This window comes from Dromiciops gliroides, chromosome 5, assembly GCF_019393635.1.
Source record: "Dromiciops gliroides isolate mDroGli1 chromosome 5, mDroGli1.pri, whole genome shotgun sequence".
In the NCBI taxonomy this organism is placed as follows: Eukaryota; Metazoa; Chordata; class Mammalia; order Microbiotheria; family Microbiotheriidae; genus Dromiciops; species Dromiciops gliroides.
Genome location: NC_057865.1, coordinates 166,366,971 through 166,390,377, shown reverse-complemented (window position 1 = coordinate 166,390,377; position 23,407 = coordinate 166,366,971). Strand labels below are relative to the sequence as shown.

The following is a 23,407-nucleotide window of genomic DNA, read 5'->3' as shown; positions in this document are numbered from 1 at the left end:
GTGACCCTGGGCAAATCACTTAACCCTCATTGCCCTGCCCTCCCCCCCAAAAAAAGGTGTAAGATTATGGGGGGATGGGAGTAGGTGGCATTTTAAAGGCCTTTGAATGCCAGAGTATTTTCTTTTATCCTAAAGGCAATAGGGATCTTTTAGAATTTATTGAGTGGAGTGCTGGTGGGGGGTTGACATGTTTAGAATTATACTTTAGCAAAGTCACATTAGTGGTTGGAGGATAGATTTGAGTGGAGAGAAGAGGCGAACCCACTCAGCAGCATGCTGTTGAAACAGACCAGGAGTGAGGTAATAAGAGGATCTGCACCAAAGTGGTGGCAGTATCAGAGAGAAGGGGGCATATTTAAGAGATGTTGCAAAGGTGAGATAGAAAGGGAAGGTCTAGGGGGAAAGATACTGAATTTAGTTTTGGATGCGTACTCTGATGCTGCTGAATCTTCACCCCCAATCATTGTCCCATCCCTACCCCCACTTTCACTGAGCCTTGAGGAAGAGTGAAAGATTTCAAGGAGGTAAGGAGCAAGACTATTCTATGCATACAGGACAGCCTAGGCAAAGGAATAGAGGTGGGAGATTGTCACATTGGAGAAATGATAAGTAAGCTGATTTGGGTGGAATGTGGAGTTCATATTATTATATGTTATCAGTCTGGAGAGATAGGCTGGACCAATATTATGAGACCCTGTTAAAATTTATGCACCTACCTTTGTTTCTTTTATCACTTTCTTTTATCAACAGAAGGCCTTTCAGAAAACATTCGAGAAGAACATGGCTAAAGATTACAAGCGCTATCACTTCATAAAGCAAATCTGCTCCATTTTATGCCTCTTTGTTCTCCTCCCCCTAGTTTCACCTATATGAATGTTCTTGGAATGATCTCATTTGGTTGGGTTGAGCACCATGTTTACCACGGTCTTGTTTCCCTCTCCACTGCCCTTTGTTTTGTGAGCTGATATTGAATATACTCTTCAGCCACGCTACTCTATAATGTTTTCCAAATGAATTTAGACTCATATAACATTGGATTGGCCTGTTGGGTCTGTCTGGAAGTAGGAGCCAGTGTTTGTTGGCTGAGGTATCCTCTGGGCTCCTGTGGTCTTTTATTGTGGGCACTTTTCCTTTGAGTTGAACTCTTCTTGGCTTGTTTAAATAGGTCAAGGTGAATTGGTCATTTCAAAGCAGTATCTTCTCACCTCTAGCCTTCTAATTCAATAGGGATTATGGACCTTTGCTTTCAGCCAGACTTACACACAAGGAACTAATTCTGAAATGACTTCCACTTGCCATCTTGCATTTGTTAATATGGACCATTCCATCTTTTGTGATCAGTGCTTCAGATGACTGGCATCTTCTGATCCTTTTTAAATGTTTTTATTGAGGCTTTTAAAAAAATCACTATCACTCATAGAACAGTGGCTGGTGGATAGTAGGCAATTAATAAATGCTTGTTGACTGATTCATGAGAGATGTGGGCTCACATCTTGATGTTTATTACCTATGACTCCTTGAGGAAATTCATGTAACTTTACTGGGCCTCAGTTTCCACATCTGTACAATGAGGGTTTTGGGCAGGCTGGCCTCTGAGTCCCTTCCATTCTGGGTCTATGAAAAAAATGCAGTTAAGCCAAACAAAGTAATACACTGCTCACCCAACTCTTCTTAAAGAAAGTGTCCCTGATATACAGATGAGGGGCTTCTCAGTAATCCATAACCCTTTGATCTGTAGTCTCTTTACCATATTTTCTGCCACCCCAACCTAATTTTATTTTATTATTATTTTTTTTTTGCGGGGCAATGAGGGTTAAATGACTTGCCCAGGGTCACACAGCTAGTAAGTGTCCAACCTCATTTTAAATGCCATTTCCACTTCCTCATATGCACTCAGGTACTGAGGTGTCAGAGTTCAAATGGAGTATTCACTGACATCAGTGATGAGAATAGGTCACCAAAGAAATGCTGGAAAACCTGTTCCATTTTTGCGTATATTTGTTTTTGTCCTTCTAGTTTCATTTCTAAATACTTGTATGAGGATCTGGCTTCACTGGGTCCTAAGCCAAGCTTCCCATAGGCTTGTTTTCCTCACCACTGCTTTTTGAAAAGGTGTGGTTGGGTTAAAATTTGCACCAAGGGAGGCAGTACTTAAATGGGTGAGCTCACTCACTCATTGACAAATGAGCCAAGATAGTAAGAGGCCTTCTTTGCCAGAACTGTTTCCTTAGAGTAAACCATTGTATGGTGCAGTGTTAAGAGAAAGTTGGCTATATAAGGTGAGGCCTGATGAGAAAAGGTACTAGCGAGGTATTTTGTTCTGTCTGTTCTTTTGGATACTTTCCTTGATGGTATATTTTGGAAAATGGAAAAAGTGCCAGCGGTGACATGGCCATGATACTGCAGGTAAGCTGAAATTTCAGAAAGAGTTTTGAATAATTTCCAGTTCTGCAGTTAACAAAGTGGTAGTGGTGGTTTTCCTTTTCTTGAATTGAGACAAAACTCTTCGAAGAAAATGGACTGTGACAATGAGTGATTTTTGCGGTTTCTTTGCTAGGTCAGCTCTGTAAATATTATCAGAGAAATCTGGAGTTGAGCAAATACTGTATAAAATTAGGAATTTGATCTTAAATGGAAATGGGCGTAGGGAAGTGCTCAAGTTATAAATAAACTTAGGTGAGATAACTGAAGTAAAATCTAATTCACTTTATTAAAAAATGATTTTCTAGAAAAAAATTGAAATTGAAAATTCACCTTGAATATTCAAATAATAGGAAATGAGCATGTCAATGTCCACCCCCCCCAAAACCCCACTGTTTTGGTTTTAAAAATTTTTTTTTAGTGAGGCAATTGGGGTTAAGTGACTTGCTCAGGGTCACACAGCTAGTAAGTGTTAAGTGTCTGAGGCGGGATTTGAACTCAGGTACTCCTGACTCCAGGGCCGGTGCTCTATCTACTGTGCCACCTAGCTGCCCCCAAACCCCACTGTTTTTATTGCTAATGAATTAGTCTATGCCCAAACAGAAGACACAAGAGGCTCATAAGAACAATTCATCAGTTACTTTTCGTTTTACAAACTCAGCATTTCTGTTAAAAGTGCAGTATCATGTAAGAGTGGAATGTGCCACAGTTACAATCGTGGCAAAAACATAGTGTAAGAAAGGGAGAGCCCAACCTTAAGCAAGCTCTTGTTTCACTACTACTGCCACTGTCACATGAGCAAAACTAACATTAAAGAAAATGATTTGGCTATCTCTTTTCCCCCCCGCCCCCTTATTTCTTTGGAAAAACCACTTTTGATAAAGCTCTGTAACAACACAGAAACTATCTTCACTGTAAAGAACTTTCATGTTTAATGTACTAACACTGTCATCTTCTAGAAGCTGTTTTGATGGAATCCCCAGCAGCTATTTAAAACATAACATAGAGGACATTCTTTTTTAAAATTGTTTATCTTCCTAAGCTCTTGGATTAAATCTTTCCCAAAATCCCTATAAGGACAAAAAGGGAAAAGGATGACAAAAATCCAATAGGCAGTAGATGAAGACAGTTACAAAAGGGATCTTAGAAACCATCTTATCTGAGCCCTTTACCTCTACAAATGAAGAAACTGAGGCAAAAGTGATTGCCCCAAGTCATATAATGAACTAGAGGCAGAGCCAGTATTTTAACTGGGGATGGTACTGCCCAGACAATGGCCTTTTCATTATAGGCATAACCACTCAATTCTGGTTTACTGGCCATATTTAGGGCATACTCTTATAATAATGACAATGTGATTTCACTTTTTTGAATGTGAGTCTTACAAAAAACATGTGAAGTAGATAGTACATGTTATTATCCCCATATCTCAGATAATAAAAGAGAAGCTCAGAGAAATTGTGTCCTTGGACAAATTACCCAGCTACTAAGGGGCAGTCAGACATTGAACCTTTGATTTCAGTTCCAATTCTTTTTCCACTGTACCATACAGCTTCTATAATTTATAGCTTGAAATGGAAAAGGGGAAACTTTTCCAGAAACTGTTAAAATTTCCATTCCTTCTTTAGTTGGGCTGTCTCTGCCTTTAGAGCAAACATTATCACTTTCTTTATACTGTGTGCCAAGACCACGTGCATAAGACTATGTGGCAAATGTTGGACAATGAACAGTAGAGACTAAGTTGGAATCCCTAAACCCCGACCTGTACCAACATTTCTGCAGTTCTCTTGTGGAGAATAAACACTGGTCATGATTAAATTACACTCTCTTTTCTAAATGCTAGCCCAGACACCTGGGGCCTACTTAGTTCCAAGTCACCTGGATTAAGACAAATTATCTTTTCTATCAGTCAATCCAACTAAAGACTAATTTATGGGGAGCATGATAGCTATCTTCAAGTTTCTGAAGAGGCTGTCACATGAAAGAAGAATTAGATTTGTCCTTGGCTTTAGAGGGTAGAATTAGAGCAAAGGTGCCAAGTCTGCAATGGGGCAGATATAGGCTTCATTTAAGGGGGGGAAATTCCTAATGACTAGAACTTTCTGGAGGTGGAAAGGGGTATATGAGGAGTTCAGAGATTCCCCTAACTGGAGGTCTACCAACAAAGGCATGTGACCACATTTTTGGTACAATGGGGATTATTTGTTCAGGTGTGGGTTGGACTTAATCAGGGGGTCTTCTTATTTTTAATAATATTTTTCCCACAGTTACATGTAAAGACAATTTTTTTTTTAGTGAGGCAATTGGGGTTAAGTGACTTGCCCAGGGTCACACAGCTAGGAAGTGTGTGTTAAGTGTCTGAGGCTGGATTTGAACTCAGGTACTCCTGACTCCAGGGACAGTGCTCTACCCACTGCACCACCTAGCTGCCCCTGTAAAGACAATTTTTAACAATCACTTTTTTAAAAATTTAAGTTCCACATTTTCTCTCTGTCCTTCACATCCCCTCTCCCTGAGATGGTAAACAATTTGATATAGGGTATACACGTTCAATCATGCAAAACATTTTACCATATTAGTCATGTTGTGAAGAAGACAGACACAAAGAAAAAAAAACATGAAAAGAAGGTGAAATAGTATTCTTCGATCTGCATTCAGCCTCTATCAGTTCTTTCTCTGAAGGTGGACAGCATTTTTCATCTTAAGTCCTTTGGGATTGTCTTGGATCATTGTATTGCTGAGAATAGCTAAGTCATTCACAGCTGATCATTATATTATAATATTGCTGTTACTATGTACAATGTTCTTCTGGTTCTGCTCACTTCACTTTGCATCAATTCATATAAATCTTTCCAAGGTTTTTCTGAAATCCTCCTGTTCGTCATTTCTTACAGCACGTAAGTAATATTCCACTATAATCATACACTGCAACTTGTTCAGTCATTTCTCAATTGATGGTCATCCCCTAAATTTCCAATTCTTTGATATCACAAAAAGTGCTGCTTTAAATATTTTTGTACAGATAGGTCCTTCCCCCACCTTTATGTAGATCAAAGGTTCTTAACTGAGAGTCTATAGTCCCTCAAGAAGTGTGTGAATATATTTCAAGGGGCCCATGAACTTGTGGGGAAAAAAATTACATCTTCATTTTTTCCTCACCTCTTACTGAACTATAGTATTTCCTACAGTTATAAATTTAAGCATTGTTATTATTCTGTGAGGCTTGACCAGACCATCAAATATTATTCTATCAGCTTTGCCAGACCATCAAAGGGGCCCAAGATATAGAAATGGTTAAGAACCCTTGTCTTGGATGGTATCTAAAGTTCCTTTCAACTGTGACCCTGTGAAAGTAACTATGACTTTGCTTAGCTAGTCTGTGGATAAACTTGAGGTAGGTCTTGCTGGCTAGTGGTTTTTCCTTCATGTACAAAGACTAAGAGGACAGCATACATAATGCAAGCTGTTCCCTGAAAGAGAAATCCATCCTTTTCAAACAAGTCTTCTTCCAATGATGTGATATGAATACGAATAATAGAATGTCTAAATAATCTAAATTGCAGGTAGTAACTCTGTGGACAGCGGGGAAAGCGCTGTGGTGTGTGGAATTAGAATTACTGTTCAAAAAATCATTGTTGGGCCTTACTGCAGTGTGATGTGATGAAAAGAGCATCTGCATTTTAGGGTCAGAAGACTAGTTCTGAATCCTAGCTCGGCCATTTATTATCTCTGAGTAAGTCACTTAATCTCTGGGCCTAATTTCCTTATCTCTAAAATTGGGGACAGAGTGTTCTTTGCTATGTCCTAGCTTACCTAGCCCCTAAGTTACTGATCCTATTTTTTTTTTTTACAGATTTAATGTATCAGTTAGGGTTTTTTTCCTCCCTCACTCCACCTGAGATTTCTACATAGACTGGGTCAAGTCATGCTCATGCTATCCTAGGGTTGATCAGACAAAATTGTAAATCGATGGAAATTTGCCTTCATTTTGTTTTTACTCCCTTTTAAAGCATCTGCCCTGGGTACTCTGATCATCTGGAGCTGCCCTCCCTATTCTATTGCTTTCCAAAGTGTCCAAGGTACCAAATGGTTAATCTACTAGAATAACTTCCCACCATGTCCTTGTTGGGGCAGCTAGGTGGTGCAGTGGGTCTGGAGTCAGGAAGACTCCTCTTCCTCAGTTCAAATCTGACCTCAGACACTAGCTGTGTGACCCTGGACGAGTCACTTAGCCATGTTTGCCTCAGTTTCCTCATCTGTAAAATGAGCTGGAGAAGAAAATGGCAAACCCCTCCAGTATCTTCGCCAAGAAAACCCCAAATGGGGTCATAGAGAATCAGACACGTCTGAACAAGAACAGCAGCATGCCCTTGTTGGTGTGTCAGTGGAAAAAGGAGGATCTTCACTAGATTACTTTCCCAAAGTTGATCTCCTTCCCCTTTCCATCTTTAACAGAAACCACTCCCCCTCCACCCAAACTGTTCTCTACTAACAGAAACAGAGAGTGATACTTCAACCCCTCAGATTACCAGTGCCATGGGATTTTTCTTTTCCCACTTTCAGACATGAATTGCTGAAGAAAGTCAGGAAGCTGTGTTATTTTGTTTACTCATACTACCGCTCCATAGTAGATTTCAAGCTAGGTTGCCTATTGGATAGAGTTGGGAAGACCTGGGTTCAAATCCAGCCTCAAACATTTACTGGCTTGTCAGCTCTTGTACAAATCATTGAACTCATTGCCTCGCTTTCCTCACCTGTGTTCAGTTGTTTCAGTCATGCCTGACTCTATTCTGACTCAATCTGAGGTTTTCTTGGCAAAGATACTGGAGTGGTTTGCCATTTCCTTCTCCAGCTTGTTTTACAGCTGAGGAAATGGAGGCAAACAGGGTACAGTGACTTGCCCAGGGTCACACAGCTAATAAGCTTCTGAGTCCAGATTGGAACTTAGATCTTCTTGATTCCAGATTGGGTGCTCTATCCACTGTTCCCCTCAGATGCCTCTACCAGTAAAATGGAGATAGTAATAGCCCGTACCTGCCAGGGTCATTGTGAGGATCAAATGAGATAATATTTGTAAAGCACTTATAGCACAGAATCTGGACCAGTATCAGTTAATAATAGTCAATAAATATTGATTCAGCACCACATGTGTCAGGCACTGTGCTAAACCACAGGGGATACAAAATGAAAAAAGTCCTTGCCATCACAGGAAGACAATACATAAAAGGTTGAAAAAGAGGAGAAGGGGAAGGTACCTGTGAGGGAGTGGGGCATGATGGAGATGTTAGAGATGTGGCAGAACAATGCAGCTAGGTAAGAAAAAAGATGTCTGAGCAGGGCTTCCTCCTGCCATAGAGATTTGGGAGTTCATAGTTCCACCCTCCAATCAGAGGGGCAGAAGGTAGTGATGAGGCTGAGCACCAAGGCTGATGGGATCTTCCCAATAATGAGCTTCCCAGGGTATGGTGGAGAAGACAGAGAAGTCTCAGAGTAGTGCAGCCAGGCAAGAAATGTAAGAAAAAGGTAGGCACTAGATAAATGCTACCTGTGATTATCCCCTCTTAAATTTCCGATAATGACAGTACCAAATCTCCTCTGGTATCTTCAAGTCCCACTCTGTTCATTCATAAAAAAAAGTTACTAGAACTATCTTTACATGTAACGGAAAAAATAAAATATCTCAAAAAAAAAAAAAAGTTACCTTGCCTCCTGTTTGAATGATAAGTGTGTATGGGGAAAAGTGCATTTATTATGCACTTACTATGTGCTGCAAAAACTGGGGATAATGATAAAAGCAAGATAGTATCTCCTCCCAACCCCCAATTCCCCCTTCCCCACATAGAGCTTACACTCTGATATGGGCAGACTATGCTATAGGGGAGCTCAAATTTGGGGAAAAAGAAAATAAAGAAGGGGTTGGGGGCCAGAGCATGGTTTGGAGCTGGCCAGGAAGGTAATGGCCTGATTTTGGGGAAAGACATCAAGAAAAGTCACCTATCAGAGCCTAGGACTCTAGAAGGAATTAGAATTTATCAATTCCCTTCTTTCATCCTCAAATTTCTATTTCTCTACTTATCTTCCTATATTAGAAGAAGGAATGGCCCTACTTCTTGGTGGGGCTGACCCATCCCCCTCCAGTGTGTCTTTGATTCCATCCCCTCCTGCCTTCTCCTTGCTTTGTCCTCTCTCAAAATACTTCAACGTTTCCTTCCCCGTTCTCTACAAATACATTCAGATCTCCCCATCATAAAAAGACCTTCATGAGCCTACTATCCCCTCACATCCTTTATCCTTTTCTTCCTTCCTTTGACAAACCAATAGAAACAGTAATCCACATCCAGTGTTTCATCTCCCACCCATTCTGAAATCCTTTGTAAACTGGCTTCCATCTGGACCATTCTACTGAAATTATTTTTTCCAAGATCACCAGTGACCTCTTAATTGACAGATTCAAAGGCCTTTTCTTAGTTCTCATATCTTTGACCTCTCTGTATTATTTGATACTCTTTGCCCCACTTCTTGAACTGCTCTTCATTCTTCCTCCTCTCATACTATCTGTTCTTTCTGCCTCTTCCTCTTGTTCAAAAGGAACACATTTAGGGGGCAGCTAGGTGGCGCAGTGGATAGAGCACTGGCCCTGGATTCAGGAGTACCTGAGCTCAAATCCAGCCTCAGACACTTGACACTTACTAGCTGTGTGACCTTGGGCAAGTCACTTAACCCTCATTGCCCAACCAAAACCAAAACAAAACAAAACAAAAGGAACACATTTTCCAGTCTTGTCATCATCCTTCATCTTATCTAGTCCCTGGTTTCAACTATAATGTGGTAGGCTCACAAATTTATGTCTTTTAAGTCTTCTTTCCTGATCTCCAGATCTCCACATTTATAATTGCTCACTAGACAGTACTATTTGCCTATCCTGTTAGCAGGCTAACCTGACCTAACTCCTCCCCTGCCCCTTATATTTCCTTCTGAATTCCTTTCTCCTGGTTTCCATAACTCTATGATAGATACTGTAATTCACAGTCTTTCTAGTCAACTGATACTTGAAATCTCAGAGTCTTCTTTGAATGCTCCTTTTCCCTAGCTTCCCATCCAATCAGTTCTATCATTACAATATTTCTCATCCATTTCTTTTGCCATCATTTGACTTGGGGCTGGTTTTATCTTTTCCCTGGACTTTTGCAATTGTCTCCTAAAATAGCTGACCACCTCTAGTCTCATTCCCCTCCAGGTCAGCCTTCATATAGCTGTATGATTAATTTACATTCTGTAGAAGTCTGATTTTAACCCTCTATGACCCAAAAACCTTCAATGGTTTTCCATTACCTGTTGAAGAGTACTTGACTAAGTTTACTCTGAGTAATTACTTGAGTAATTAAGACTACAAAAGTAGTCTTGTAAGACTACTGAGTCTGACATTCAAGTTACTCTATAATCTTGACACCAGGGGCAGCTAGATGGCGCAGTGGATAGAGCACCGGCCCTAGATTCAGGAGTACCTGAGTTCAAATCCGGCCTCAGACATTTAACACTTACTAGCTGTGTGACCCTGGGCAAGTCACTTAACCCCAATTGCCTCACCAAAAAAATTAATTAATTAATTAAAATTAAAAAAAATCTTGACACCAGCCCACCTTTGTAGAGTTATCTCCAGCCGCTTTCCTATATGTACACACCACTCTGGCTAAACCAAACCACCCACTGTTCCCTGAACACATTCCTCTTTTTCCCACCTTCATCCATTTGCTTAGACCATTTCCTGAAGCTAGATTTCACTCCTCCTCATCTGTAATGGTTGAATTGCTATCTGTATTTCAAGATCCAGGCCAAATATAACAATACGGTATTAAAATAATGTATAATTTAAAATGTACGGGGCAGCTAGGTGGTGCAGTGGATAGAGCACCGGCCCTGGAGTCAGGAGTGCCTGAGTTCAAATCCAGCCTCAGACACTTGACACTTACGAGCTGTGTGACCCTGGGCAAGTCACAACCCCAATTGCCTCACCAAAAGAAAAAAATTTTTTTTTTAATTTTTAAAAGATTTAAAATGTACAAAGAATGTACAAAGGAATAACTAAGAAACATATCAGTGCTAAATGATTAGCAAATGCTATTGGTACTCATAGGAAGAGGAGGTGAGAGTGATCTGAAATAGTAAAAAAAACAAAAACCCAAAACTCATGGAATGAGTAGCTGGATGGTCCAGTAAATGGAACTCTGAGCATGGAGTCAGGAAGACCTGAGGTCCACTCCTGCCTTTGACACACTAGTAATAGTTGTGTGTGGCCCTGGCCAAGTCAGTGAATCTCTTCCAGCCTCAGTTTTCCTATCTGTAAAGTAGGGATAAGAAGAGCACCTTCCTGCCAAAGTTGTAATGTTCCAGTGAGATCATACATATGTCACTTTGAAAACCTTAAAGTGCTCGATGAATGTTAGTTTTAATTATAATTAAATATTATGATGAGAGACAAAAAGGAAAGATAAGGTTTTAGTGGGCAAAGAAGAATAGGGAAGATATTTCAGAAGCAAGGAGCACAAGAAGTAAAAGCTTGGAAGTTGTACTTTAGGGGGGCTGGTCAATCAATCAGAGAAGAGCAGAACGATTATGTAGAAAACAGCAGCAGATGAAGCTGGGTGTGGAGGGCCTTCAAAGCCAGTTTCAGAAGTCTTACTCTGGGCGTTGAGGATGTTTTTGATCAGGGGAATTGGTGTGATCCAAGTGGTATTTTAGGAAGCTGAATTGGTAGTTGATGAGAGAGGGAGGAAGGGACAGACAGGGAGGGAAGAAGCACAGGCACAGAGACTCGCTGGGAGGATCAAGGTGATAAGAACTCAGTCAATCAGTCTGTAAGCATTTACAGAGCTCTCACTCCAAGTTAAGTTCTATACTAAATACCAGAGATACAAAGACTAAAGTAAAACGTCTCTGCCTTCAAGGAACTTACATTCTTATGAGTCTGTCCTTGTATAGCTTTGAAGGAGTCCATGAACTTGAATGGGAGGGGGGAGGATATCTTTATTTTTTACTAACCTCTAACTGAAATTTGACATTTTCTTCAATTATTTAAAAATATTATTCTGAGAAAGGGTTCATAGGCTTCACCACAAAAAGGCTGAAAATCCCTGTTCTGGTAGAAGTTATTAAAGTATGGATTAGCATGAAAACAGCTATTGGGAGAGATATTGAAGAATCAAGACTTCACAATTAGATATAGGGGTGAAGGAAAGAATCTAAAAGCGACTGGGAAATGTTTGTCTGTGTGAAGAAATCACTCTGTGCATGAGCACATCCTGTAGCTTTAGGGATTTGGTAAAGCAAAAAGGTTTTCCTTCACATGGTCAGATGTATTAAACACTTACTATTTGCTAGGCACTGGGGATACAATTTTTTAAAAAAAATAGTCCTTGGTCTCAAGGAGTTTACATTCTAACAGTGGATGACAACACATAGAGGAGAGTGGTGACTAGAGTGGTGATATTTGTTCTGAGGAAGTGGAAATGGTGGAGGGAGAAGGGACACACTCAGCTGAAGGCAGGTGACCTGAGATGGATGGCTCAATGGGATGTCTGGTATCTAGAGCCAGCCAATAGAGTGGGATAAAGGGGCTAGTTGGCACACACTCAATTATCAATCAACTGGGTTGGGCCTTAGGGTGTTGCTTCAAAGAGGATAGATGAACTCCTCTGGTTACTGCGGCCTGGATTCTAGAACTTTTTTTTTTTAATCTATGACTTTAAGGTTTGCAAATCAATCGGTAAATATTTATTGAGCACCTACTGTGTTCCAAGCCCTGTGCTAGTGATGATGATACAAAAAGGGAATACAAAGTGCTTTTGTTATTGTTGTTCCACCGAGTCAGACTCTTTGTGACCCTGTGGACCATAGCATGCGAATATTGTCCGTAGGGTTTTCTTGGTAAAGATACTGGACTGGTTTGCCATTTCCTTCTCCAGTGGATTAAGGCAAACACAGGTTAAGTGACTTGCCCAGGGTCACACAGCTGGTAAGTGTTTAAGGTCACATTTGAACTCAGGTCTTTCTGACTCTGGGCCCAGAGCTCTCACTACTGAACCATGAAACTGACTTACAAAGTACTTTACATACAGTGATTCTTTTGATCTTCACAACAACCCAGGGAGGTAGGAGCTGTTTTACAGGTGACAGAATGGGGGTGGGAGGAAGGAATGGTTAAGATACTTGCCTTGGGTCACAAAATTAGAAAGTGATTTCAACAGAATTCAAACATAGGCCTTAATAGCTCTCTAGTCACAATGTCACACTTGCTTTCTGTCAAAATTAATGGGAAGTTCTGTTTTGGTGTGTTTGGGAATATGTTGTTCTTTAGGTAAATTGTTCTTCAGGTGGCATTGGTTCATCTGATCTCAAGACTCTCAGAGAAGGCACTGTAGGCTTCTTGGCACAGTGTCATGCCAACAAGTATGTGATTGACAGGACTTTCCTCATGGAGCAAATACATAATGAATATAGAATCACAGCCATTTTTGCCCACTGTTTTGTTACCTCTTCTAATCTTGGGAGAGGCTTTGCTAAGGGCACTAGATTTCCTGTTGCTCAGGAGCCAGGCTGGGCTATCTGCCAAAATATTCAGTAGAATACATGGGAGTTGGGGCAGCTAGGTGACACAGTAGATAGAGCACTTGGCCATGAAGTCAGGAGGACCTGAGTTCAAATCTGGCCTCAGACACTTGATACTTACTAGCTGTGTGACCCTGGGCAAGTGACTTAACCCCAGTTGCTTAACCAAAAAAAAAAAAAAAAAGAATTCATGGGAGTGAGTTTACATGGTCAACTCAGTTGCCTTGTTCCTTGAATTTCTTGTTGAAACTCCCCCTAGCCCCTCATAATTTGGCTCTATCTTAAAGAAGATAAAACTCAGATCTCTGAAGAATTCAGAAATCCCATGTTTGGCTGTGAAGCCTCAACTGGTAGCCACCAACTCTTGTCAGCTGACACAGCTTTTTGCATGAGTTTGGGCATATAATTGGACAGAAGTAGGGATGTTTCATGTTGCTTTTAGTGTCTGAAGCTAAGGGAAAAAAGATTGTTTGTGGAATAACAGGGTATATATATATATATATATATATATATATATATATATATATATATATATATATATATACCTGAGACCACCTTCGATAAAAACACTAGCTTTGCAAGGAGGAGACCAAGAGTTCCTACCAATGAGGACAGAGAAAATAACTTAAATATTCTTTACATCTGAGGGACTGTTGGATTTTGTTTTTTAAATCTTAAGGTTTGATTGCAAAGCTGGATTCTAAATTGCAGACTTAGCACTTTGAATCCTTCTCTCTCTCTCCTGTTTTAAATGGATCCGTTCAGTAGACCTGGTTTATGGCCTCATTTTTTGGCAGGTTAACCTCAAGGACTACTAGAGCTACTCTGTCTGGGAGATCCTACAAGGAGCCCAACTGCTTCATGATGTTGTAACAGAAAGCAAATTCAATTCATCCTTCAAGTATTAACTCCTATTCTGTGCACAGGATTGTGCTAAAGTGATTATGTTATCACTAGGAGAGATTTTTTTTTTTTAAGTTTAGATAAGACATATCTCCCATTCTGTTGGAGTTTAGTATAGGAATAAGACAAACAAGACAAGTATAATATATAGCATGTATGGTAAGTACATTAAAGAGATATAAAACATGGTGAACATTTAGGTGGTACAGTGGATAAAGGGCTGGGCTTAGAGTCAAGAAGACTCATCTTCCTGAGTTCAAATTTGGTCTCAGACATTTACTAGCTTTGTGACACTGGGCAAGTCACTTAACTATGGTTGCCTCAGTTTCCTCATCTGTAAAATGAACTGGAGAAAGAAATGGCAAACCACTCCTGTATTTCTGCCAAGAAAACTCCATATGGACTCATGGAGCATCAGAAATGAATGAAAAATGACTTAATTTTTTAAAAAATCATGGTGAAAAGTCCTTACCAACATTGGGGCTAGGGGATGATGGAGGAATAGTGAAAGATTCAAGGACAAGATGATCTCAAGTAACAAAAGTACACTAGATTGAGAATCAGGAGACTCAATTTCTCATGCTGGCTCTGGTACCAACTTACTATGTGACCTTGGGCTAGATTTAACCTTTCTTGACCTTTTAGGTTCAACCAGATATACTCTGGTACTTTCTAGGTAGCAAAATCTCTGAATGAGGCTCTCTTGGTTTAGTAGGAAAACAACTGAGACTTAGGATGGAATTGGACAAGTTTGAGGGAGGAAGTTAGAGGTGGGGATGTCATTTTAAAGAATGAGACTAACATCTAAGTTTTACTTTTAGTTAACACAGGCACTTTTAATGACTGCTGTACTAGAGTTAGTACCTTTTGAATAAAAACCATAGAACAGAATGGTGGGACAAATAGATATATCAGGATTGTTTCTAACCAATTCTGATGAATGTGGTAGCTTTGAAGGTAAGACTAAATCTGTCCAAGATCTAATTATTTAGAGCAGGGGTTCTTAACCATGAAGTCCATGAATTGGCTATTTTAATATTTTATTAACTGTATTTCAGCTTATTTGGTTTCCTTTGTAAGCCTCCGTATTTGATTTTATCCATTTAAAAGCATTACTCTGAAAAGGAGTCCATAGGCTTCACCATACAACCAAAGGAATAGATAACACAAGAAGTCAAGAACTCCTGATTTAGATCCTTGTAATTGAGGGAGCAATGAAAGAGAGGAAAATGCAGGACTGTGAGAGCAGAAGAGGGTGTCCAAACTTGGTTCCACTGCACTTCCAGCCCTAAAAGAGTCCTCATTATGCCTACTTAATCAGCCCCCATGTGTACTTTAGGTTATTAAGTCATCCTTCACATTGTTGACAGAACTGAGCACTCGGGTTTCTCATTTACTTGTTTTGATCTAATGGTCAACTGATTCAAGTATGCTTCCTGAATAAGTTGATCTCTCCCTGGCACTTTGATTTTGTGGGTCGAAAGTCAATTTAAGATTTAGGTCATGCTTATATTGCATGTAATTTTTTTTTCTTTCCAGAAATGATCCTCCACTCTAGGATTCAGTGCTGGCTACTTTTCTTATTGTTTGACCAAGCAGGCTGCTGAGCTTCCTGTGGGGATGCCCAGAAATCATCTGACATCAGACTGTTTAGAAATGGACATGTCACCCAGCTACAGGCCCAGTGACTTAAGCAGAGATGGGAGTCTGGACAGCAGACGGAGCAGTCCTCGGTCCAGAAGTTTTACCTCAGTGAGTGATGGCAATACCTACTTCTTGCATGCATGTGTGCGTGTGCATGTGTATGCGGGCGGGTGTAAATCCCCTCTCTCTAACATAGTTTTAAAAAAAAAAAAATAGCCTTTTCTTTGGGTTTCTTAGAATCTATGTGGTTAGATTTCCTTGTTGAACCTTTCTACTTTACAGGGGGCCCACCCTTAGGGCAAGGGTGGGGCAGAAAAGGGGATGGTGTGTGGGTTCCCTCCTGCCTTTCTGGGTCATTGGGCAGGATCAGCATGTGACCTGCTGCTAAGTACAATGCATTAAGTAAAGGAGTAGAATTAACCCAAAGCTGCTGCCCATCTAACTCACAGCTACAGGCACCCAGAGAAGACGTGACATTGTCTTAAAAAAAAATCCTAACTTCTATTTTTAAGACCTGGGCATATAAAAGGGAAAAAAAAAAAAGCAAAAAAAAGGAAAAGTCTTTGCTTTCTCAGGTAGAGTTGGTAAAAAATACCAAACTCAATATTTGGTATTATTAGGTATTAAAATTATTTTGACTCAAACATAATTTAGCTAAATGTGAATTCATATTACAATATGTTTCAAACAAAACTAAACTAGATAGCTCACAGGGTGTGGGTGTGTGATACAGGATATCTCAGGTATGTACACTTGGGGACAAACACATGAATCCCCTACTCTTTAGTGTGCTTGCTACTGGCTTGTTTCCCTACAAGTTTTTTCTGCCTGCCTTCAAAGGTGGTCTGATAGGTATGCTTTGGACTATCCTTGTAAATTCTCAAAATTACAAAAACTTTCTCTCTTGCTGGCTCAGCCTCCACTCTAGAGGAAACCAGGTAAAACTCCTTTCCCATGGATTAGTTTACCCTCTCTCAATCTCAAACCACAAATTATAGGCTTAGTCAAAACTCAGCAATGGTCATGTAATTTATTAGAAGTATCAAGTAATACTGTAAATACTGTGCTGGGGCTTACAGCCACAGTCACCTCTGTGCTCTGGGAGAAGAAGGGTAAAAAGAGTTACTCATTAGCCTTCGTTGTCACCAGCTGTCACATCTGCTGGTTTAATTGGTCTCAGCTCCATTCTGTTCCTGCTACATACTTGTCTTCTCTCCTCTAGTCCTCTGGTCTAAATACTGTTCTTCTTATATTTCATTTTCATCCCTCTGCCTTCCCTATCTGGTGCACTGGAATCCCCAAACAAATCGAGGTCTCCTCAGAATAGGTATTAAGAGAGAAGTCTGAGGATCCTCACCCCCAGACAAAGTCCTCCAAAACCTTTGTGATCCCTGGAAGGTTACCCATATTCTCTTGGATCTAGATGTCAGCAATCCAGGATTACACTTACAACACCAAGATATAAATCACTTCCTTATGCAAACAAAGCCTACCCCCTTAAACCAAATAAACAGGGACATTCATGGTATTAACCAACTTTTGAAACTTTGCAAAAGTACATTTTAGTTTTAGAAATGTGGCTGATCTTACTCCAAATTCCCATAATACTTTGTATGTATCTCTTACTGCATTTGCAGAGACAAAATAGAAGGTAAATGTCTTCTCCCCCGTGAGTCAAAAAACTCTGGGAGAGTAACAGATATGTCTCCATACAGAAACTAGGACCTAGCGGTTCTTTAATAGTTGTTGAAATGAATTTTCTCCAGGAATATTGCTCCTCTTGGAAGGATAAGGTTCTACATTCAGAAAATTAGCCCCTCAGGGTCACTAGATCTCTGAAGTTCACCCTACCTCCATCTTTCTATTTCTACTCTAGTGGGAGATCCCAATTCCCTCTTTCCAGAAATTTTGAAGCCTGAACTTAACCTGTTACACTGTGTTGCAGATAATTGTGTATAGGAAGTCTAAAGTACAAATAGAGAGGAAATTTGTGTGTCTCAAGTCTTCACTGAAACACAGAGCCACTGGAAATTTTTGATAGGACTGTTACATATAGTATGGGAGAATTCTATTTCCACATTTCCTTTTTAGTACAATTTCACACTGAAAAAAATGTTGGATTACTAAAAAAGAGAAACTTAAGATGAACTGATAAAAATCAGTCTCTAGAGAAATGAATTGCTGGTATGCCTTAGAATGAATGGTTTGGGGACAGCTAGGTGGCACCTGTCCTAGAATCAAGAGGACTTAAGTTCAAATCCAGCCTTAGACACCTAATAGCTGTGTGACTTTAGGCAAATCACTTAACCCCAATTCCTCCTCCCCCCAATGAATGATTGGAATTGGCTACATATTAGTTTCTAGGATATCATATAAAAATTCTTGAAGACAGAAACTAGAGGAAATCAGCTTGAATTTCCCCTCTTCCTCCATTTCTCATCTAGATTTGGAAAACAAATCAGAATGAAAGTATGCAAAACTAAACACTTTGTCATTTTCTTTTATCAACAAGACTCTTAAGGCAGTGTGAAAGACATAGACATTCTAAATTTAGGTGAAGATGACTGAGCATGCATTTAAGTATTTAATTTAGCTTAGTGACCCTTAAAACTGTAGTTTAATTTCATAAGAGTTAGCATGGTGTAGTGGATGGAGAACTGGCCTCAGAGTCAAGAAGACTTAAGTTCATGTCCTGCCTCAGATACTGACTGTGTGACCCTGGGTAAGTCCCCTACCTTCTAAGTTCCATTGGCCAGTGGGGCTAAACTAAAATAGAAAGAGGAGGTAACTAAATGGTACTCAAGTATCCACAGAAAAACACAAATTAGTCTATTTATGTTTTATTATATTTTTATTCAATTTGTTACATATTTCCCAATGACATTTTAATTTTTTTTTTTTTTTAGGCAATGGGGGTTAAGTGACTTGCCCAGGGTCACACAGCTAGTTAAGTGTCAAGTGTCTGAGGCCGGATTTGAATTCAGGTACTCCTGAATCCAGGGCCGGTGCTTTAACCACTGTGCTATCTAGCTGCCCCCCCCCTCCCAATGACATTTTAATCAGGTTCAGGCTCCACTTGGGAGTGTGGCTGGCATGTTTGACCCCTCTGCTTTAGGCAGCTCTCTGAGATATAAATTTCAGATAGCTGTTGATGTTCACTGGTAGAAGGAGTTTCTTCACCTGGAAGTTCTTGATAACAATGAAATCGCTCATTCAGTTCCTATCTTTATCCCTAAAGAACAGTAGCAGACCAACATAGATAATTCAATTTTTAAAAATTATTAAGTGCTTGGGGCAGGGGCAGCTAGGTGGCGCAGTGGATAAAGCACCGGCCCTGGATTCAGGAGTACCTGAGTTCAAATCCGGCCTCAAACACTTGACACTTACTAGCTGTGTGACCCTGGGCAAGTCACTTAACCCCCATTGCCCTGGAAAAAAAAAAGTGCTTGGGGCAGCTAGGTGGTGCAGTGGATAACGCACTGGCCTTTGATTCAGGAGTACCTGAGTTCAAATCCAGCCTCAGACGTTTGACACTTACTAGCTGTGTAACCCTGGGGGCAAGTCACTTAACCCCCATTGCCCTGCCCCATCCAAAAAAAATTATTAAGTGCTTGTTATCTGCTAAACTCTAGAGGAGATGGAGTTTAGACTAAAGGATTATAATCTTCTAAAAACTATTGGCAAATATTTTGAAGGTATAAATCTGACATCCTGTTGATGTCAGATATCCCTCTGAATTATCCCTGTGGGCAGAGACATAAAAGACTTCCTATGATATGCCCAATATTGTATTGATGGATGATAGAAATGTTATATGTGTTCCTGTCCTCTAGAAAGTCAGAATTTTTGTTGTTGTTCAGTTGTTTTCAGGAATGTCCAACTCTTTGTGACCCCATTTGGGGTTTTCTTGACACAGATAATGAAGTGGTCTGCCATTTCCTTCTCCAGCTCATTTTACTGATGAGGAAACTGAGGGAAATAGGGTTAAGCGACTTGCCCAGGGTTCCACAGCTAGTAAGTGTCAAGTGTCTGAAACCGGATTTGAACTCAGGTCCTTCTGAATCCAGGGCCAGTGCTTTAAATCCACTGTACCACCTAGCTGCCCCTCCCCACCCCCACTGGCGTTCTTTTCCTCTGTACCATCTAACTGCCACTGTGAAATTCCACCAAAATACAAAGCAAAGTAAGAGATCCTGAGACATGGTCAGTGGTCCAAGTGCCGCAGGAGTTCAGAGGATGGAAAGGAAGAAAGTTGTACAATGGAGTACTGGACCTGGTGGCAGAAGACCTGGCTTCTGGTTCTAACCCTGCCCTCAATTTGCTAGTAGTCTTGGGCAAATTCACTTAATCCCAGGGAGTCCATTTCCTCATCTTTAGTGTGAGGGCTTGGCATTGGATAAGCTTTGAATTCCTTTCTATCCTATGGGCTAGAATCCTTCACTGAGTAGATGGACCCCAAGCTGCTCTTCTCAGGGATATACAGGCTATGCAGAGACGGAGAGATATGGAGGAAGCATTTAGGTAGGGGTCTCAACAGGAGCTAGTCCGTGGAAGTCGAAGGGCAAGTAGCCCCCCCAGAGAAGAGGGTCTGTGTCAGGGAGAGGGTGGTAGGAAAGAACATTTGAAAGGTAACTTGGTGAAAGATTATAAATAACAGATTTAGAAGCTTGGACTTGATCCTCTAGGTCTTGGGATAGGAACCATTGAAAGTGGGAGTGATTGGAAGCAGTTTCATTTAAAAAAAATACTCTTTCTACTTCACTGTCACACTCTGGCTTAGTGACTCCATCGTTCCTCACTGGTAGAAGTATTTTTGGCCTTGACTGTTGGAAAGTAAGTCATTCTTCTAATCTTGGCCCTAGAGAAGAGATGATGAAGCACGCATTCTCCTCTTGTTTTTTTTTTTTTTTTTTTAGGGAGGCAATTGGGGTTAAGTGACTTGCCCAGGGTCACACAGCTAGTAAGTGTCAAGTGTCTGAGGCCGGATCTGAACTCAGGTACTCCTGATTCCAGGGCCGGTGCTTTATCCACTGCGCCACCTAGCTGCCCCCACATTCTCCTCTTCTTAGGCTTAAGATGAGGAATACTGTGGAAGCAGTGTTGTTTATACCATCAGACTTAGTTTTGTGGGTCAGTTTTGTCTAATTGTTTCTCTTTATTAGAGGAAAGGGTTCAATTTGGAGTATAGTTGGGAAATGATTAATATTGAAAAAGTAACTGATGAAACTTTTTTTAATTAAAGAAGTAAGTTATTTTGGCTCCATGGACTGATAGGAGCCCCTAGAAGTATCAACTATATTTCTCCTCCTAGTCACTGCTGAACTTCAAGAATGTATAATGAGGAAATTAAAGCTATCTATAGTCATGTGAAAAAAAAATGCTATTGATTAGAGAAATGCAAATCAAAACAACTCTGAGGAACCACCTCACACCTATCAGATTGGCTAATATGACAGAAAAAGAAAATGATAAATGTTGGAGAAGATGTGGGAAAAGCTGTTGGTGGAGTTGTGAACAAATCCAAATATTCTGAAGAATAATTTGGAACTATGCTCCAAGAGGTATAAAACTGGACATAGCCTTTGATACAGCAATACCACTAGAAGGTCTGTATCACAAAGAGATCATAAAACAGGGAAAAGGACCCACATGTACAAAAATATTTTTGTGGTGGCAAAGAAGTGGAAATTGAGGGAATGCCCATCAATTGGCGAATGGTTAAATAAGTTGTGGTATGTGAATGTAATGGAATATTATTGTGCCACAAGAAATGATGAGTAGGAAGATTTCAGAAAAACCTGGAAAGATTTACATAAGTTGATGCTGTGATGTTTAAAATCTAAATTGTGGTCACCTTAAATTAGAAGCTTCAGCACCAGTCTTTGGACATTAAACATTTATTAAAGCATAGAGGTATTCACAAGGAATTCAGAAGGAAAAAAAAAAAGTCCTACCTAGCCTAGAGTTCCAGCCTGGTTGGGTTCTTCCTGAAGTCCTCCTCCGCAAGCCTGCTTTAATCAGGAACTCTCCAGCAAGCTGATTGTGGAAGCTTTTTATAGGTCTGGAACAGAGGCGGTCCTTACACACTGCTTCAAGCTGATTGGTTGCTGTCCTCCAAATCCATTGGTTTTGAAGGTGTTCTCAAGTTGAGTTCACAGTCTAGCTTCAGAGAACAATACCTTCTGAAGGGATAGTCAGGTGTGATTACAATCCAGTTAACTTAAAGTAGGCTAATCAGCAGTCAATCACTCTCACTTGATTCAATCAGTCTAGATTAATCTCCAGGTGGGTCTTTGAGTATCTGCTAAATCCCATTATTTCATCACAATGCTGACTGGACTAAGCAGAACCAGGAAAACACTGTACACAGTTACAGCAACATTGTGTGATAATCAATTATGATAGGCTTAGCTCTTCTCCACAGTACAATGATCCAAGACAATTCTGAAAGACTCATGATGAAAAATACTATTCACATCCAGAGAAAGAACTACGGAATCTGAATCCATATCGAAGCATACTATTTTCACTTTTGTTGTTGTTGTTGTTTTTTCTTTTTGGGGTTTGTTCTGATTCTTCTTTCACAACATGACTGATGTAGAAATTGGTTTAACATGATTGTACACGTATAACCTATTTCAGATTGCTTGCCATCTTAGGGAGGGAAGAATGGAGAGAGGAAGGAAAGGAGACAAATTTGGAACTCAAAATCTTATAAAAATGGATATTGAAAACTATCTTTACATGTAATTGGAAAAAATAAAATACTATTAAGTTAAAAAAAAAAAGAATCTGGGGCAGCTAGGTGGCACAGTGGATAGAGCACTAGCCCTGGATTCAGGAGGACTTGAGTTCAAATCTGGCCTCAGACACTTAACACTTACTAGCTGTGTGACCCTGGGCAAGTCACTTAACCCCAATTGCCTCACCCCTCCCCCAAAAAAAAGAATCTGTACTCCCTGTTCCCACCTCTTGATAACCTGCTATCTCTTCAAACCCTTATGATCCGACTTCTGCATGAAATTCCTCTTCAAAGTCAATGGTAACCTTTTTGGTGGCTAAATTCAAGGGTTTTTTTCCTCAGCCCTCTTCTCTTTTCAGAGTCTGTCCTTTGGTGATATCACCATTATTAGTCAATCAACAAGCATGCAGTGAGTGCTTATTAAGGGCCAGGCACTGTGCTAAGTGCTAGTGATTCAAAGAAAAGCTAAAATATGATCCCTGCCCTAAAAGTACACGTATTCTAATGTGTGAAAAAACAATCCAATGACTGTGTACACATCCATGATGTATACAATGTAAATGGGAGGACATCTCAGAGGAAAGGCAGTGGATAGAGCTAGTAAAGGCCTCTTGTACAAGGTGGAATTTGAGACGTGTTGAAAGAATCCAGGAGGTGGAGGTAAGGAGGAAGAGCAGGAATGTGTAATAGCTGTTGAAAAGGTACAGAGTTAGAAGATGGGGTCACTTATTCAAGGAATAGCAAGGAGACTAGAATATTGAGAACAGTAAAATAGAAGAAGACTAGATAGGTAGGGAGGGGCCAAGTTGTGAAGGGTTTTAAGAATCAACCAAAGGCAGATAGATCATCCCCCACTATTGCTGCTATTTTGTATACAGTACATTTCTCTCTGCTTCAGTTCATGTAGGTCTTTCCAGATTTTTCTGATAGTATCCTGTTCATTATAACCTGTATATAGTACCTTAAGCTTGACAGAGAATTTCTTCATAAAAGCCCAGAAAAGTAGGTACCATATGTTTTGCCATTATAATCAATCATTATAACTATTTCCCTCCATCCCACTCCCTTCCCATGACATTTACTCTATCTTCA

At 40.2% G+C, this 23,407-nt stretch overlaps 1 protein-coding gene across 2 annotated transcripts in view; it reads left to right on the top strand.

The window, feature by feature from the left end:
• PROSER2 (proline and serine rich 2) overlaps window positions 1-23,407 on the top strand; it is a 75,505-nt gene that overhangs the window by 10,639 nt on the left and 41,459 nt on the right. Inside the window, exon 2 of one of the 2 annotated variants that reach the window (XM_043966599.1) lies at window positions 15,529-15,681. In XM_043966599.1, coding sequence (XP_043822534.1) covers window positions 15,550-15,681 — 132 coding nt within the window. In that variant the 5' untranslated portion in view covers window positions 15,529-15,549. Of the gene's footprint in view, window positions 1-15,468; window positions 15,682-23,407 lie in introns of both variants that reach the window. The other variant, XM_043966598.1, reaches the window with a different exon arrangement.